This window comes from Pelodiscus sinensis, chromosome 23, assembly GCF_049634645.1.
Source record: "Pelodiscus sinensis isolate JC-2024 chromosome 23, ASM4963464v1, whole genome shotgun sequence".
Taxonomy (NCBI): Eukaryota; Metazoa; Chordata; order Testudines; family Trionychidae; genus Pelodiscus; species Pelodiscus sinensis.
The window spans coordinates 23715359-23734076 of NC_134733.1; the positions used below are offsets into that span (position 1 = coordinate 23715359).

The 18718-nt window shown below is 63.6% G+C and overlaps 1 protein-coding gene across 9 annotated transcripts in view; it reads right to left on the reverse strand.

Moving 5' to 3' along the window:
- Positions 1 to 6979: 6979 nt before the first annotated feature.
- Positions 6980 to 18718, reverse strand: part of CHD5 (chromodomain helicase DNA binding protein 5) — a 93024-nt gene continuing 81285 nt past the window's right edge. For 8 of the 9 annotated variants that reach the window (XM_075906315.1, XM_075906320.1, XM_075906314.1 and 5 more), the window contains 7 exons: positions 17735 to 17843; positions 17357 to 17489; positions 16296 to 16491; positions 12948 to 13111; positions 12485 to 12599; positions 12321 to 12370; positions 6980 to 7626 (listed from right to left, as the gene is read on the reverse strand). In XM_075906315.1, coding sequence (XP_075762430.1) covers positions 12363 to 12370; positions 12485 to 12599; positions 12948 to 13111; positions 16296 to 16491; positions 17357 to 17489; positions 17735 to 17843 — 725 coding nt within the window. In that variant the 3' untranslated portion in view covers positions 6980 to 7626; positions 12321 to 12362. The remainder of the gene's footprint in view (positions 7627 to 12320; positions 12371 to 12484; positions 12600 to 12947; positions 13112 to 16295; positions 16492 to 17356; positions 17490 to 17734; positions 17844 to 18718) is intronic. The other variant, XM_075906319.1, reaches the window with a different exon arrangement.

Below are 18718 nucleotides of genomic sequence, written 5' to 3' on the forward strand. Positions count from 1 at the left end.
CCGACGCTCCCCTCCATTTTCAGGCTGCTTTTGTAGGGACTTGTTTCACCGGTAACATCTCTGCATAGCTAGCACAGAGGGAAATACTTATCTGAGCAGCTGAGAGCAATCTACCAAAGTCACTACTCTGGCAAGTGAGACCAAGTGCTGGCCCCCATTTCCATTACAGATTAAGCTCATCGTAAAAGAGAGGGGAGTTTTTCAGGGATTTAGACTAATTGATACAATGTCGTGGAACCACCGAGTCATCTTGATATAACAGTCGTCAAATACGTATTCATCTCATGTCCCAAAATCATAGCATTGCTGGTGCTGTTAACAGCTGTCACTTTCCACCCCAGAGGTGGCTGCATTTCAGTGGTAGATATAGGGAGCCCTTTTAGATGCTTTTGCAAATCAGATACTGTAGTCACACTAGAGCAACGTCTACACTGGCATGATTTTCCAAAAATGCTTTTAACGGAAAAGTTTTCCGTTAAAAGCATTTTCGGAAAAGCGCGTCTAGATTGGCAGGATGCTTTTCCGCAAAAGCACTTTTTGCGGAAAAGCGTCCGTGGCCAGTCTAGACGCGCTTTTCCGCAAAAAAGCCCCAATCGCCATTTTCGCCATCGGGGCTTTTTTGCGGAAAACACTACTGTGCTGTCTACACTGGCCCTTTTGCGCAAAAGTCTTCGGAAAAAGATTTTTGCCCGAACGGGAGCAGCATAGTCTTTCCGGAAAAGCGCTGACAATCTTACATGAGCTCGTCAGTGCTTTTCCGGAAATTCAAGCGGCCAGTGTAGACAGCTGGCAAGTTTTTCCGCAAAATCATTTGATTTTGCGAAAAAACTTGCCAGTCTAGACACAGCCTAGGTGATCTGAGGCTCTTACATTACTGCAGGAACTGGATACTTTAATTAGTTATAATTTTGGTGGTATTTTTCTTGTGCCCATTGCATAAATAACAGGTGGATTGCTCGTGGGATCTTCAAACAGTATCTTATCTGGGAGTCTGCCATCTGGTTAGGGCACAAAACAATGTTCCCTGGAACCAGCACGCTTGGGCAGCCACCCCACGGATTAGCAAAGCACCCACAGCCGACAGCGTATTTCTAATTGGAGTGCACATCTGCACAAGCCTCGGTGCGCCTAACAAAATTTAATATTTTCCATCGCAGGCAGAATAGAGGGAACACTGGGGCAGAATTATGCCAGCACTTAGTTAGCAAAAAACCTACCAAATATGAAATGTCCACCGAGACAACAGTAATACTAATGAACCATGAGAACGCAGTTGGATGGGGAATCATTTTTTCCTGGAAGGCATTATGTTTCCAGGGCTCTGACTGCATTTATTTGGGTTTGACAAATCTTCGTGCTGCTATTCTGGTTCTTCTCTTTCCAGAGGCAGCTGTGCGAGTAGCCAGCACCCCCTGCAGCACGCTGGGAGCAGGGAACTTGCCCTGCAAATGCAATTGCATTTCTGGAATTAATTGGCACTGCCCAGCCAATGCCTGGTTGGCATTTGGGCGGGGATGGGTCGCATGCGCCGCGCTCACGCAGCAGGGTGACTGGCCCGAATCAAGGACAGGGCCTGCTCTGCTTCCGGGCAGGGCTGTGGCCTCCCAACACCATTCGGCTCCCTGAGGGAAAGACCAGGCCGAAATGCTCAGAGCCCCAGGGCTTGTCTGCGCAGGGGGCCGTGGGCTCAGACGGGCTCAGCTCAGTTCCCGGCCTTGGCTCACTCCCCAGCGTCCCCCGACAAGCCCCACTGCCGATCATTCCCCAGGGCCTCTGCAAATGGGACTAGAAATGACCCTCCGCCCCACACGCCCGCTGCTGTCAGGCCCCCTCCCCATGCAGCCCCGGCCCTGTGGGGCGCTCACGCATGCTGCCCTGCGCGCTGTGTCCCTGGCAGGCCCGAGGCCTGTTGCCACCGAATACCCCTCAGGGAACGAGCAGAGTCCCTGCCGCTCTTCATCCAGCCTGTGCTGCAGCATTGTGGCACCGGGCACCCCGGTGGGGGAGCGACGGCCATGCCTTGCCCGCACAGAGGCACTGACGTGGGGGGCGTGCTTGAGTCCCTGCCCCAGAGCAGCGGGGGCGAGGGCAGCCCCATGGCGCGACTTGCCATGCAGGCTGCCGGCAGCCTAGGGCAGTGGTCACTGGTCGCCCCAGTGTAACGGTAGAAACTGCACCACACGCACCCCCAGCGGGGCCTTTTCCTACCCCGTGGCTCTTCCCTGCACGCGCCCATTGGGCCTGGGGCCCGGCTGCCCAGTGACTCCAGCCCCCGGGGCTGAGCATCCGTTCCGCGAGGCGGCCATGCTGCCCCGCTGGACATGCAGCAGCTGTCCCCATGAGCCTGTGGTTTGCTTCATTCCTCTTCGTGCAGCCTCAGGCTATCGCTTCAGGCCCCGTGGGACGGTGGATCAGGGAGCAAGCAGCTAATGGGCCGCAGGCGGAGAGGGGTTCCAGAGCTAGTGGGGGGGTTCAGTCTGCACCCCCTCTCCCCTCCCCCGCAAAGACCGGCCCATGCCCCGGTCGCTAGTCCTCCACAGCTGGGAGCAAGCGTGTGGGCCTGTTGTACTCCGGGGGTGCCAGCCCGGCTCCGCTCAGCCGGCACGGCCCCATGGTCCTGCAGGAGGGGGCGAGAGGCCTGGGCCGGGGCTTTGCACGTGCGCTTTGGGAACCGACTCTGGCTGGCAGGAGTGACCACTGCACCCCCCCCCCCCCCCCGCGGGGGCTTTCTGCTCCATGCCTGGGAGTGGAGAACGCTGGGCCGGGACCAGAGCAAATGGGGGGTTTGGGGCCACTCCGCCAGGCCTCTCTGCTTGGGGCCCGCCCTGTGGGGGGGCGGATAACTCCCAACGGCAATGCCTCCCCCCGTAGCCTGCTCCCCGAGCCAGCCCGCAGTGCCCAGGACCGCGCCAGGGGCTGCTCCTGCTCCCCACGGGAGGGCGAGGGGCAGGGAGCGTTGACGTAGGCCAAGGCCGAGTCACCAACAATTGCCCGTCCATGTCCGTGATTTGTCTGGCCCCTCGCGTGTCCCCCACAGCCAGCCTGCAGCCCCCACGCCCTGCCCTGGCCGGTTGCAGGGCCCGAGCCCCCATGGAAGCGGGAGGGGGACCCCGCCAGACACCAGCACAGACCTCTGGGCCCCCTCACTGGCAAGGCCTTACCCACAGCTGCCCCTGGCCACCCCCGGGCGGCACGCGGGTTCCCGTGTTCTTTGGGCGGGGCGGGTGCAAAGTGAGTTGGGGCTGGCGTGTGCCGCCCTGCAGAGCCCTGCCCTTTGCCGGGGCAGACCCTGCCGCCCGCGGTGCTGTGCCCGCCCAGTGCCCGTTCTTGTCCTGTCTTGGGTGTCACTAAAGCGCTGCCTTTGTGCGCAGGGGCGCGGGCGCTCGCTTTGTAAGCACAGTCCATGTCCCCGCAGCCAGGCCAGGCCAGGCCGGCTGAACGCGTGTTCTGCGGGGAGGGGTGGGGACTGATGTTCAGCTGCTGTATTTATGGAATGACAATAAACGTCCAGCCTCGTCTGTCTGCAGCGGGTTTCCTTGGCTGCTGTGAGCTGCGGGGAGCACTGATCCCCATCGGAGGGGCTGCACCGTCCTGACAGTGCCTCCCCTGCCCTGGCAGTGCTGGGCTTGCCCTGGGCTCCCAGCAGGCCTAGTGATGCCGGTGCCACCGGCTCTCTCCACTGCATGGCCTAGCAGGGCAGGATGGCCCCAGCGGGCAAGGAGGCAGCCCCCCCCCACACCCCCCCCCACACACACTAAGGCTGCTTCCTGCAAAGCCCTGCTCTGGCTCCCCTCCCAGCCCCCTCGCAGCTGGGGTGCCCAGTGGTTGAACCAGAAATACCAAACACCCCCCCCCCCCCACCCACACACCCAAAAAAACCACCAGGGAAAAAATTCCATTGAGGGGGAAAAAAGGGGGGGGGGGGAGACCAAAGTTGTTGAGGGAAAAAAAGGCCTCAGACTGAATAATAAAAAAGAATTGAAGCAGCAGGGCCCATTTCAGATGCATCCGGAGTCGGGCCAGGGATAGGAGCAGGGGACCGGCTGAGCAGTCAGACCCGCGAAAGGCTTTTTGCCTGTGGCTATTTTGTGTTCTTCAAGCCAGAACTTAGCTTCCCTGTGGAACCAGGTAAGCAGGGGGGCAGGGGGCTGGGGGTGTCGCATCCTGGGGGGGGGGGGAGGCCAGGGGCTGGGCCCAGGCACTAGGGTTGCCAGGTGTCCAGTATTTTTGCCATCTGGCTGGGAAAAAAAATCCGAAAGTCCCAGACATTTTAGGGGCCGGGTATTTTCTGGCCAGGAGGCGAAAATACCGGCCTATCTGGGTCAATACCGGACACCTGTCACCCTACTCGCTGCCCAGTGCCCCTACAGCCGCTCGCGAGCCGGGCTGGGAGCAAGACACCAGCTCCGGGCTGGGCCCCGGCTTGCTGTGCTTGCTCAGACCCCTGGGGCTGAGCCCTGGGAGGAAGGGAACGGCAGCTGCTCCCGCCTGGCCTAATGCTGTGGCAAGAGGGGGGCAGGGGAGGCGAGGTCCTGTCTGCACGGTCCCAGCACTTGCCGCCTCCTGGGGGCGGGGGGCATGCTGGCGAGGAGGGGACCAGCTGGGTAGAAGAGCGCTTTGATTTCTGGTTGCTCTGTGCACAGCAGCCCTGCTCTTGTGAACGGCTTGTGCCAGGCCTACCTCAGCTCACAGGCCCGCCGTGCCCGGCTTGCTCCCGCCTTTGCCAGAGGCTCTGGAGGGGCTAAAGACGCCCCCGAGCAGCCTACGCCCCCCCCCCCCCCCTCGCCGCATTGTTCCAGCGGCAGCAGCCTGGTCCCAGGACAAACAGAACGGGGGAACCCGTTTGGTGAACTCCTTTTTTTTAAAGGGTTTATTAAAACACAGGAAACAAAACCAGATACACACAGAGTACAAAGTAAATGTGATTGGTGTTGGCTACAGGCGCTGCAAACGCTCCTACAAAAGGGCAGCAGGGGGTCATTTCGTATCCCAAAACAACCAAGAATCATGAAGGCAAAGTCGCTTTTAATGCTTCCCTTTTCCCCCGAGCTAGTCCCCGCGTCGCTACTGCCTCTGCCTGTACTTCGTGGGCGCTTTTACCGCTTCAAACGTCGCATCATTGCGTCTGCGGCCGACAGCACAGTGGCTTGGCCGCAGGCCGGCCGCTCGTCCTGCCCTGTGCCTTTCCCTCTTCCGTTACTGCGCGGAGTCTGCCTTGTAGTAGAGCAAAGCGTGTGGAAAAGCATCTGTGGGGGGGGCGATTAAACTAGCTGGTTTAGCAGACCCAGCAGTGGGAGGCTTTGTAAACTCAACTCGTGTCAGCCCATCTGGACCCAGGAGGGGGGTGGATGAAATGGTTCAAACACAGCCTAGTTTCAAGGTACCGTACCCAAAACAAAACACTGCTACCGGCACGCTCGCCCTTCGGCAGGGCACCGCCACGCACACAACGCTGGGCAGGGCACACGGGCAGCGCTGGGAACGCCCGCACCATGCCGAGTCAAAGCCTTTGCTCGCCTTGCAAATCCAGCCCCAAAATAAGGAGGCAGGCCCAGGGCGCGGCTGCCTTGGCTCCAGACAGAGGCCCGCTGGCAAGGCTGAGGCTGACGGTGGCACCCCCGGGCCGCGCTCGCAACGCTCCAGTGCCTGCTTCCGGGGGTGGGGGCAAGGCCCGGCTGGTTCCCCATCACAAGGCAGCTGCCTCTGGAGCACCTCCAGTGTCAGCTGGCCCCACGGGGCACGCATGCGGCAGCCCCGGCTGGCCTGCCCCGAAGAAGCCCCACGCCAGGGCCCTGGGCGTGTGGCGGGGAGCTCCGAGCCGTTGGTCCCCGGGTGGCAGCCAGCACCCCGTGCTGTGGGGCAGCCCGCCTGCCTGGGGGGAGGGACGGAGGGGGGAAGCCACTGCTCCAGCACTGAAAGGGCCCGACACGTGCTGAGCGCCACGGCAACCCCGCTGGTGGAGGCGGCCTGAGCGGGGGGCAACTCTCACAGCCCCACGGGCCAGTAACCGGTCCGAGCCTGTGGTGCACGCAGAGGCCCTCGCTGGCGGGAAACCAAGGGGGCCTGTGCCCTGGGGGGCGAGGGGGGGCACTTGGCTTCAGCAATTAAAATCTAGGGGCACCTGACCCCTCCCCCCACGCGTTGCCTCTGGCAGGGGCGCACCAGGGGAGGCTGCTGGGCCGCTTTCCCATCACCCCCCCGGGGGCCGGCTGCCCTCCCATCCTGCCCGCTCTCCAGCCAGGCTGAGCGTAGGGCGGTGCGGCTGGGCGAGCTCCGGGTGCTGTCGGCAGCCCGGGAGCAGCCAAGCCAGGGGCCTGGGCTCCGGCAGGCGCAGAGCGAGCTACGCCGGGCGGTCGGGATTCAAGGGCAAGGGAGCTGGGCGGGGGAGGGGGCTCAGCATTTGAACCAGGGTCAGGCCTGCTCCTCCCTGCTCCTCGGTGCCGGGACGTGCCGGGCCGGCCAGGCGCAGAGGCCAAGGCTCAGCCTGGAATTCACCCGTCTGAGCGCAGCTGCTGTCTGGCGGCAGGCGGGGAAACCCCACGTCCCTGCGGGCTGATGCGCCAGCGCTGGCCCGGCCATGGGGCTCCCAGCGCTGTGCGGGGCGGTGTCGCCCTCGCGGCAGGAGCGGGCTGTGAAAGGCGGCTGCCCTCTAACCGCCTTGCTGGGGGCACTAGCCCGGAGCCAGGGCGCCAGGCAAGCGGCCCTTTGGCCCTGGAAGCCCCCAGCAGTGTGTTCCCAGCGTGCAGGCCGGAGCAGGAGGGATGTTCTTGGGCAGGACGGGGCCCACCAGGGACCTTGTCACCTGCTTCCGAGCCCACCCAGCTCCGCAGGCTGCGTGATCCCTGGGAAGCAGCTGCCACTCCGCCCTGCAGCCTGTTCTGGCATGTTCCCACGCCTGGCCCCCGAGGTCTATGGCGGGAAGGGCAGCGCCGGCCTTGCAGCTCTCCCCCACCCCCAGCATCCCGCCCTCACTCCGCGCTGCTTGCTCGACCCGAACTGTGCAGTCACTCAGCAAACGCCCCTCCCGCCCGCCAGGCGCCCAGGTCTAGGGCAGTGGCGCGAAGGACCTACCGGGCAGCCCGCAGCGTGCTCCTGGGTGCTCGCGGGGGGCAGCTGGCAGCAGGGCTCGGCGTGTGCATGCAGTGGCTCAAACACAGAACGGACATGGAAACAGACCAACCCGAGGGGGCTCCAGGCAAGAATGGAGCCTGGCTCCTGACACGGTACAGTAACTGGACTAGAGACAGAGCTGCCAGCCCCTCTCCCTGGCCCTCGGCTACGCAGCAATAAAAACAGACAAATACTGGTACTAGAGCATCCCTCGCGAGGCAGCCCACGCGCTCAAGACGAACTCTTCAAGTCTTCGATAAGAAAGTGCAAAAAAATGTACAAGGAAATGAACGCCCCTCCGGAGAAGTTCTTGAAACGGGCCGGGGGCGGTGTGTTCTGAGGAACCCTTCCAATGGGAGCGAGGCGCCCCGAGGCCCCAGCCCCCCCGGGCCGAGCGCTAGTCTTCAATGCAGATGATGTCCCCGCGCTGCCCCTGGCGTGCCAAGGCTGCCCCATCGGGCAGTGACTCTGCAACATTTTTATCAGGGTGGCTGGCGGGCGGCCCGTTGGGTGTTGCTGCAAGGACAAAAGCGACCATGTTACAGGCAGCCGGTCGCCAGGCCCCTCCCCGGCGCGCCTGCTACCCCGGGCGTGGCCCCACAAAGTCGCCAGCCCTCCTCATCAGCCTACTCCTGGCCTAGCAAAGGGCCATCTATAACACCAGGAGTGAGATGCTGGACGAGGGGGTTCTCTGCGACTGTGGGGCCTATTTCCGCTCCTCCCTCGTGTCACGTATCCGGGCAGAGTTCCTCTGGGCGGCGTCCAGTGGCTCCATCGACAGCTTTGAGGAGCAGTGGGCGCTGTCCGGGGTTCTCTGCTCGGTGTCCCCATCCGGCTCCCTAGTTATGAACCTTTAGCCTGCACTCCTTGCCCCGTTTGTCATTAGTTGTCCCCAGTAATTAATTGGACACGGGTCCAGTCGTCCCTCCCACAAGGCTGGGGGAGGGGCTTTTAGAAAGTGGGCGGGCTTTGCCCACCCACTCTCCCGTGCTTCAAAAAAAAAAAAACGCAGTGTGAGGTGGCAGCCAAGCAGGGTAGGCAGGGCGTCTTTAGATGCAGCCGCGGTCACGCCCCACGCCCGGCACGCGCTTTTCGGCTCACAGCCAAGGTGACATTTGCACAGGAAGGGGCTTGCGGCCACTGGCCCAGTACCCACGGCTCTGGCTGCCCGCTCCAGCTCCTAGCCAGCAATGTTTGAAGCAGGCTGGCTTGTCAAGCCTGCGGCCAGTAGCCCTGGGCAGGCAGCTGGCCAGGCCGAGGGGAACGTGGGGAACTCGCGGGTGTCTCAGGCAGCAGCTGGCTAGTCCAACAGCAGCTCTCCAGGGCAGGCGAGTGCTAACAGGAAGGAAGGCGGCAGCTCCCGAGCGCCCTTTCCATCACCGGAGCAGCTCTGCTCCCTGCATGAGGCTTAACCTGCAGCACGGCAGGGTCGGGGGCTTGGGCCAGTGTTTATCCGCCCTGGCCGGCAGCTTGTCTAACTGCCCAGGGGTTGGGAAGCCCCGTGACTGGAGATTGTTAAGAGCAGGTCAGACAGACCCAGTCGGGACGGTCTAGAGCAGTGGTCTCCAGCCTTTACACACCCAAGATCACGTTTTAAATCTCCGAACAGGCGAAGATCTACTGCCCCACCCCTTCCTTGAAGCCCCGCCCTCTCTATTCTCCTCTCCATCACGTGCTATCCCCAGCCCTTACTTACACACTCTGATAAACAGTTTATTTTTAAATTATGCGATGTATAAAATTAAAATCACGTGTTTATGGTTATGAAATAAATGGTCTGTTTTATTCATGCTATTTAAATCTACAATGAAGCATTTATAATTATACATTTTGTGGGGACAGAGTTCTGCGGCTGGGGGCAGGGGAGAGGGAACAGGGTGCTGGGAGGCCAGGGGACAGGGTGCCAGTGGGGGCAGAGTTCAGGGAGTGGGGACGGGAATGGGAACAGAGTTCTGTAGCTGGGGACAGGGGAGTGGGATCTGGGGAGCGGGGTGCCAGTGGCAGCAGGGAGTCCCCTGCATCTGCCTCCTCCCAGGGTTCTCCCCCCCCGAAGGAAACCAGCATGTGCCTCCTCCGTGCCCAACCCGCCCTTCCCCCCGCGGCAACGCCAAACCCCCTGGGCACCAAAGGGACAGGGTAGAGGAGACACAAATGCTAGGGGGGAAGTGGAGACAATGAGGAGAAGGGCAGGAGGGGAGGTGTCAGTGGGAGGGGGGACAGGGTGATGTTGGAAGAGGAGAGGGGAAGGGCACTGGGGATTGGTGGGGGAGGTGCTGGGACAAGGCTTGACAGAAGGGGTAGGCATGAGGAAGGTGGGGTTGGAGCAAGTCATGTGTGAGGGGCATGAGGGGAATGGGGGCAGAGGGTGGTGAGGGGATGGGCATCAGGGAAAAAAGGGCAAAGGGGGCAGGGGCAGTGAGGGAAGGGGGAGGCACCAGGAGGGTGCAGAGCTAGGGGAAGGTGCAGGTGCCAGGGGATTCTGGGGGTGAAGCAGAAGGGCAGACACCTGCAGGGGAGGGACCAGCACCAGAGGAGAGAGGCGAGGGAGGTGTTAGGAGAGGGGATGAGGAGGGGTAGCTCACGTGATCAGAGTGGGGCTACAGGAGGAGTGGGCACAGGGAGGAGAGAAGGGCTGGTGGAAGGGGGCAGGTCACAGGAGAGCTGAGGGCAGTGAGAAGGGCAGGAGTCAGGACAGCAGAGGAGGGTGAGGGGTTGGGGGGCAGCAGGCACCAGGGGAGTTGCTGGAGCAAGGGGAGGAGACATGGCAGCAGAGGGGAAAGGCGGATATTTATTAATAACGTGGGTTCCACAATGGCACTTCCAAACAAGCCCCATGAACTCAGTACTGGTGCACAACACAAAATTCATTCTGCCCATGGGAGGAAACTCTTAGAGGGAACACTCCCCCCCCAACCTCGCATTAATGTCACACACAGTGGATTAATGCAATTGCAGGATAGTTGCATGGGGGGGGCCAAACTAATTCCTGTTGGTAGGAGGATGGTGGGAAAAGTCCTTGGGTTGGGGGGTCACATGACACTTTTTACTTTTGGTCATGTGCCCATCTTGCCCGGAGAGGGTTACCTCCAGGGGCGTGGCTAATGGGGGCCAGGGGCATGGTTAACAGGGGCCAGGGGTGTGGCTAATGGGGGGGTCAAAGTGCATTTTAAACAAATTCTTTGGGTGCACACCCAATGAAATGTGCTGCACACGCCTATGGGTCTAGACGGTGCTAGGGCCTGCCGGGAGGGCAGGGGGCTGGGCTCCATGGCCTGTCCAGATCCCTTCCGCTCCTCAACTCACTGATTCTGTCTCTCCCATGCTGATGGCAGGCCAGGCTGCCCACCCCAACCCCAGCCTCTCGGGGGGGCCGAGCCCCCGGGCCGTGGGGATGACACAACAGACAGGCCGGGCGAGGGGTGCCAGACAGGAAGACTTTCCTGCAGGCAGCTCTGAGGTGCCGGGCTCAGCCACCGGCTGCACCACTATTAAGCAGTGGCACCTTACAGAATCATGGGGGGGGCACTTCCTTCAGCGGAAAATGCTGGGGGGGGCTGGTTGGGTGGCCAGGGGGCCCCTCCCTGCCCCGGGATGTTTACAGAGCCGGTTTCCTGGGTCTCGGAGGAAACAGCCAGCTACCAACCCTGAAAGAGCCTCAGCGGCCTGGGAGGCACGTCCCAGGGTGCCGGGCAGGCGCTTTGTGCAGACACCTGGGAACACAGGCCAGGATCGGGCTCACGGGCAGGCGTCACGGGGCACAGTGCTGGGCAGGCCATGCAGCACATGCCTCGGAGAATGCCCCCCCCCCGGGCTCTGAGAGCCCCTCCCGGCCGAGAGAGGCGCGGCGCGGCCCCACACTAACTAGCTGCGTGGGCACTGAATGGGGCCAAGGCAGTGTCGCCGTTTTCACGTGCACGAGCGAACATGCCTCGGGCTACCTCCGAAAGCTACCAGCTTGTGGCCCAAGCGCCGGGGCCAGCCACAGAGCGCGGCAGGACGAGGGGGGATGAGCCTGGCAAAGCAGTGAGCCTTCCTGGCCCGTGGACGGACACGACAGCCCCGAGAGGCCAGCGGAAGCCAGCGCTTGGGTAATTATCCGCAACGTGGAGGAGTCTTCAGCAGAGCCCAAAGGCGCGTTGTCCCAGCGCCCCCGGGTAAACTGCCAGACAGCGGCCCCTCTGCGTTGCGGTGATCAGTGCGTTCGTTAATGCACTCATTAGCAGCTCGGGCAAGACACAGGCCAAGGGCGTGGGAGGAAAATGAAACTGGATGCAAGGCCTGGAAGGGGGAAGAGTCTGGCCAGACGTGGCCCCTGCACTGGGAGCCGGAGTCTCTGGGAGCGGGCTCTTTGCTGGACTTTCCAAAGTCCTGACCTGGAATTGGGGAGGCTCCATGCAGAGGTACCTGGGATACGTCTACACCAATATTCTCAAGGCAACAGGGCACGTCAGTCTCAGAACTGCCTTTCTTCGGGAGCAGAAGGCACGAGAATGGGGAAACTACACGCAGAGAACACAATGCGGATTCCCAAACGCAAAGGGGTCGGTGACTCCGTGACCCTGGGTGCGCGCTGCCAGGCGCGACTTAGCATCACGTGCAAGGCTGTGGCGCCGCGGCCAAGAACAGGACATTTCCCCGGGTACGAGACCCGAACAACAACCAAGCAACCAAAACGGTGGGTCTGAGTTTCCACCCTCCGCACACAGCGGTGCTTGCCCCAGGCTCTGCCAACACAGACCGGCATGCAATGCTGCAGTGCATTTCCTCACCTGGGAGCCTAGCACTGCTCTGCGAGGGGTGTGGAGAGGGCAGGGGCACCGCGACGCGCTGGCATCAGTGGGTGCCAGGCTGGGGAATGGCTGGTCAGAACCCAAGAGGGGCCCCACCCTTCCACTCCAGCATCTCCTAAGCAGCTGCCCCAGATACAGCGGCTCTCGGAACACGATCCCCCGAGCTGACTGCCTGGAGGAATCCCCAGCCCCCCTGCAAGCTGGATGCTTTCACTGCGGCCACGGCCCACGCCACCCGCGCTGCTGCTGCATGACGAGGGGCCATGGTGAGGGGCAGCGGGGCAAGGAGGCTACACCCTGGTGCATTGGGGATTCACTCCCGCCACCTCGCAGCTTGCTGACAGGTAACCGTGGCCTGCGGCAGCGCCCGAGACGGGACAGTGCGGTACGCTGAGCAGAGAGTAAGAAGCGTGGCCTTACCTCAGGTGGGATAAGAACTGCAGAGGAAAATCTTGGAACCGGCTAAATATCTATTGATAAGAGAGAAAACAGCTTGCTTGCCCAGTGCTCCTTGGCTTTGCTTGCGAAATTTGCCACTTTAATTTCTGCATTAGAGAAAGGGGCTGCTGGGAATCTCAACCTACCGGTCACATAAGGTCCCAGCGGCATCTGACTGTAGTTGACAATCCCACCGGGTCCGGGGCCTCGGAAGTTTGGCCCAAAGTTGTTGCTGTAGAGCTGGGAGGAGCCGAAGGAGCCCTGGAGAAACAGGAGAAAACAAGGGCTGTTCTGAGCTCCCTGTGGACGTGCAGCGGAGTCACGGGGGCAATTCCCAGACCCCCCCGGTCTCCAGAGAGGGCTGTGCTGATCCCGTGCTGGCGTGGGGGAAGGGCCGGGGCAGTCTGGCCTGCCAAGGGAACGCAGGGCAAGGCCCGCCGCAGGTAGGGACAGGAAAGGCGTAGCCAAGAGATGTCAACGCATCAGCAATGCCAGTTCACTCCCACTGCCCTCGGAGATGCCTTGCAAGGGACACTCCACGCAGGCCCCACGTGGAACCACGCCGCTGGCCCCAGCCAGCCTGCCCACGCTGCTGGGGGCCCCTCTGACCTGCTGGACGGTGGGGTCCCCGCCGCGGTTCGTGAGGCGGCTCAGGATGCTCCGTTCCGACATCTGCAGGCGAGCGGCCACCGGAGGAATCCTGGACAGCATGGAGGGCAAGCGGGTCACGTCCGCCTTCATGTCGCTCAGCAGCTCCTCCAGCTGGTTCAAAACTGCAAGACAGGCACCGATGCACCGGGGTCCTGCTCTCCCGCACCCCCCTCGCGGGGGAGGGGACACAGGCGCCGATGCACCGGGGCCCTGCTCTCCCGCACCCCCCTCGCGGGGAAGGGGACACAGGCGCCGATGCACCGGGGCCCTGCTCTCCCGCACCCCCCTCGCGGGGGAGGGGACACAGGCGCCGATGCACCGGGGCCCTGCTCTCCCGCACCCCCCTCGCGGGGGAGGGGACACAGGCGCCGATGCACCGGGGCCCTGCTCTCCCGGCGCCCCCCTCGCGGGGGAGGGGACACAGGCGCCGATGCACCGGGGCCCTGCTCTCCCGGCGCCCCCCTCGCGGGGGAGGGGACACAGGCGCCGATGCACCGGGGCCCTGCTCTCCCGGCGCCCCCCTCGCGGGGGAGGGGACACAGGCGCCGATGCACTGGGGCCCTGCTCTCCCGGCGCCCCCCTCGCGGGGGAGGGGACACAGGCGCCGATGCACCGGGGCCCTGCTCTCCCGGTGCCCCCCTCGCGGGGGAGGGGACACAGGCGCCGATGCACCGGGGCCCTGCTCTCCCGGCGCCCCCCTCGCGGGGGAGGGGACACAGGCGCCGATGCACTGGGGTCCTGCTCTCCCGGCGCCCCCCTCGCGGGGGAGGGGACACAGGCGCCGATGCACCGGGGTCCTGCTCTCCCGGCGCCCCCCTCGCGGGGGAGGGGACACAGGCGCCGATGCACTGGGGCCCTGCTCTCCCGGCGCCCCCCTCGCGGGGGAGGGGACACAGGCGCCGATGCACTGGGGCCCTGCTCTCCCGGTGCCCCCCTCGCGGGGGAGGGGACACAGGCGCCGATGCACCGGGGTCCTGCTCTCCCGGTGCCCCCCTCGCGGGGGAGGGGACACAGGCGCCGATGCACCGGGGTCCTGCTCTCCCGGCACCCCCCTCATGGGGGAGGGGACACAGGCGCCGGCGGGGGCAGAGATCCCTTCGCAGGGCAGGACACCGCTGTGGTGGGCAGTGGGGGGCGGCTCTCCACACACGCTCCCCTGCTTGAGGGCAGGCTGCCGTGCTGACGGAGGGATTGCCGCAGGCCCGGCGCCCTCATTCCGCCCCTTGCCCAAGGCGGGGCCAGAATCCCGCTGCGCCCTCCCGGTGCTACGTGCCCAGCCAGCGGCCCACCGGCAAGTCCCTCCAGGCACAGGGCAGCCAGCAGGCCCGGGCTCGGCAACGTGTCGCTTTGCTGGGTCTTTGCAAAGGACAGAGCTCGCCACGGCTCAGAGCCATGCACCCCCAAGTGCTGACTGGCTCCCAGGGGAGGTCCCGGCGACGGCCCTGGGCTGGGCTCACCAAAGCCAGGCCTGGCCCGGCGCCCGGCGTGGCACCTGCCTGGCCCCCGGGCAGCTGTTCCGTCCCCAGACTCCAGTGGCCCCGGCTCCGGCAGAACGGACCTGTTCAGCCAGGCACTATTGACAGCTGGTGAACCGGCTGAGCAGCTCTCACCAGGCCCTGGGCTCTTTCACCGTCGGGGGGGGGGGTGAAAGTCCTGCTCAGACTGGCTGGGTAAACTGGCCTCGTTATAAGGCCCCCCCCCCGAGGGCTGGGTGAACCCCCCCAGCCAGAGGGAACACGAGCCGGGCCAGGGAGAGCCAGACATGGGGAGCAGACGGGGTTCCGTTCCCGGGGGCTGGTTGGGAACAGGAAGGGAACATCCCCTGCTTGTACGTCTCTCCCGGACTGCCTGGGCCAGGGGCCTGCACGCCTCAGCCCCATCCTGTCATGGGTCAGAAGAGTCTGGCGTGCTGGGGAGGTCAGGTCCTGGCCTTGGCGCCAGGGAAACGCAGGGAGGGTTTGGGGCAGGGGGCCTGGCCGAGTGTTCTGCCGTTGCTATAGAGCCAGGCTTAGCACAGAATGCTACAACTGGCAGGGACCTCGCGAGGGCATCAAGCACCATCTAGACCATCCCTGAGGGGCGTCTGTCCAGCCTGCTCTCCACTGTCTCCACAGAGGGGGATTCCACCCCCCCCCCCAGGCAACTTATTCCAGTTTCACCACCCTGACAGGTGGGAAGTTTTCCCTAATGTCCAACCTCAACCTCCCTGGCTGCAGTTTAAGCCCATTGCTCCTTGTCCTGTCCTCAGAGGCCAAGGAGAACAATTTTTCTCCCTCCTCCTTGTAACACCCTTTTCGGTGCTTGTGTATCCGTATCGGGTGGGGTTCCCAGTCCCATGGAGTGGCACTTAGACCATGCACAGCGGGAGAGGAGGAGTTTTCGCTACAGCCTTAGCTGAAAGCCAGCTGGCTTCTAGCTCAAGCTAAGTACAGAGGCTCCTGCACCGAGCTGTGGAGGTCCCAGGTTCAGTGCTGCCATTGGGTAGCTACACTTACACCTCCAGAAGTGCCCCGGGAGGCACCAGCCCCCAATGCGACTGGTCCCGTTGCCCCACTGGCTCCTCTGTTAGACTACAACCCTGGCATCCTGCGCCTGTGGATCTACTCTCCCGGGGGCAGCGGGAGGCTCAGGCCTCGCACCCAAAACCTGAACAGGCCGGCGTGTGACACCCAAGACTGGCTGCGGGGGAAGGGGACGACTGGAGCCGCCTCTGATTGTTGGACCAGTTCGGCCTGGCTGGCTCCACGCGCCGACAGTGGCTCAGCCGGGCCTGGGGCATTTTGTCTCCTGCGCGTTTGTGAGCGGGTGGAAAGCCCTTTCCAGGCTACCCTGGCTGGGTGGGAACTGCCAAAAGCCTCTCGCGGCCCCTGTGCTGGGCAGGTCGGCCCTAGAACAAGGCCCCAGATCCAAACGGCCCGTGGGCTGCTCCGACAGTCCCAACACACGTGTGTGGGCACCGGCCAAGCACTCCCTCCTCCACGCTTCGTGGGCCCCGGGGTCGTCGGCACTCCCCGGACACCCCCGCCCGGCGAGCGGCCCCTCGCTGGGGCGTTGCTGAGCGCGACAAACCGGGCTCCATGTCGTCTCTGCTCTGGCCTGGGCAAGGTCGGCTCTGGCACGCCACGGCACACTCGCATTTCCCTCCGCGCCCGCCCTGTGGGCTGGGACACGGGCAGCCCAGGCCAGGGGAACACAGACAGGCACCTGCCAGCCCCAGTTGGGTTTGTGCCAGAGGGGCTCCGCCGCGGCCCCAGAGCCCGTGGGCCGGCTAGCGAGGCCGTGGGGGGAGCAGGCGGGCGGACGTACCTTTGTGCAGGACGGCGTTGGCAGGCTTGTTCCCGGCCAGGGACTCTTTGGAGAGGTGCTGGTGGCTCTCGGCCAGGCACTCCACCTCCGCCAGACGGGCGTTCAGGGCCATGGCTGGGTGATTGGGGTCCTGGCTCATGTTGAGGTACGCAGCCCTTCGCAGCTGCTCCTCGATCACCAGGGCCTGCTCCAGCAACTGAGAGACAGCCGAGTCAGGGCTTCCACCCGCCCACCAGCCCTCTGACTGCCCCGGGGCCCAGGAGGGGGGGCGGACTTTCCCCTCCCCTTTGGGCTTCTCACGGGGGAAAGGGAGGGGCGGTCCGGGGCCGCGGTTTGGCTGAGGGGGAGAGGCGGCTAGTGCCAGCAGCTGTGATGGCGCCAGGCCATGAAGGAGCAGGAGGAGCCCCTCTGGGGCCAGCCCGTGGCAAGTGGGGGGGCAGGATCTGGCAGGCAAGCCCGTTCGGATGTGGGGCACCACAAGACACTTGATCTCTACCCAGGGAAGTTCACTCCAGGCCACGGCAGCTCCTTGGGCTGAGCCTGGTCAGACCTGAGGGCCCGGGGCCGATGCTCACCCACACGCGCCACGGGCCCGACACCTGGCCAGAGGCCCATGGCCTAGGCAAGGGGCTAGAGCGATGGTGAGCGACCCCCACCATCACCCACACACTCTCGCACGAGGGCACCGGACCCCCGTCCCAGCACTTTGGGAACGGCTGGCGGGCGGCACACCGGCTCTGGGAAGGAGGGGTGGGCGCAGGAAGCGCGGTGCCCCGGTGTGCGAGAGCCACGTGGGGCGGGGGGCAGGGCGTGCAGGCCGCAGGAGGAAGCCCAGAGGGTCGAGGGCCACTGAGACCGAGGAGGCTACTCATCGCCCTCCCACCGGTCTCGGCTGCCCCCTCGTGGAGGGCCAAGCTAAGCAGCGCGTGGGGACGCCGCCTGCCTGCAGCCCATGCCTTGGGCAGTGGGTGCCGTGGGCTCCCTGCCACGCCCTGGCCTGGCGCCAGAACCCACCCCCGCCCTCGGGCAAGCTCCAGCAGGGCCCCCGCCCCCCGGCTCACCTTGAACCGGCGGGCGAGGAACTTGTTCTTCATCTCCAGGTAGTTCCCCTTGTGGATCTCCGACTTGAAGGGCTCGTTGAGGATCACGTAGCGCGGGTCGTTCTGGATGTCCTGCCAGCGGGCGTAGCCGTGGCTGGGCAGGGCGGGCCGTTAAGGGAAAAGGCCAGAGTCCCACCAGCAATCTCACGGGGAAGCCCTGGGTGTTCGCTTCGCGGCCCTGGGTGACAAGGCCTCCGGGCAGCACGTGCCAGCGGAGGAGCCTGGGTCAGACCGACCAGGGAATTTGCTCCAGCGCAACGTGCTGTCAAAGATCTCACTCCCGCTAAGCGCCCCGGCCCGGCCTCACCACTGCCTCCTCGGCCCCACGCTCAAGGATACGTGACGATCCCCGCCAGCAGCCAGTAGTCGTGCCTCCGGTGCCAGATGTCGTAGATCTTGCCCGAAGAGACGGCGGCTCGCTCCTCGTTCTGCCACAGCGTGTGCAACTCTGAGAAAGCGACGCGGCCCCGTCAGCAGGCCACATGGCAACGCGCCCGCCTGCGCGCATGGACTCCTGCCCGCAGCCACCTGTGCCAGGCCGCTGGCCCATTGCAGGGAGGCCGTCACGTCCTCCCGCCCCGACATGAATTCCCCCCTTCCAGCCCAACAGCGGGTCTCACAAACACCCCACCTTCCGCCTTCTCCTCCTGAGCGGCTTTCAGCCTCGCTCTGGCTGGCGAGCAAGGAAGGATCTATCCTTCACTCATCGAAAGGACACCCTCGGCCCAGGGAATGCATGCTGCTGGAAGGACGCCTACAGCCAAAAGCTGGGTTACTGGGGCCTAGCTACAAGCGTCCTGAGCACCCACATGCAGCTGGCAGGCAATAGATTTAATTACAACCGCTCATGGGGAGTTAGAATCGTAGAATTCTATGGTGGGAAGAGACCTCAGGAGTCATCGAGTCCAGCCCCCTGCTCTAGGCAGGACCAACCCCGACTCAATCAGCCCAGCCAGGGCTTGGTCCAGCCGGAACTTAAACACCTCTAGGGATGGAGATTCCACCCGCTCCCTAGGGAACCCAGCCCAGGGCTTCCCCACCCGCCTAGGGAAAGAGTTTTTCCTAATATCCAACCTAGACCTACCCCACTGTAACTTGAGCCCATTGCTCCTTGTTCTGCCACCCGTCACTACTGAGAACAGCCTCTCTCCAGCCTCTCTGGAACCTCCCTTCAGGGAGTTGAAGGCTGCTCTCAAATCCCCCCTCACTCTTCTCTTCTGCAGACTAAACATTTAGCCCAAATGCCACAGCCTCTCCTCGTGGGTCCTGTGCATCCTTAGACGCATCCTAAGCGTTAGAAACAGGCAATGGCGAGAAGGAGGC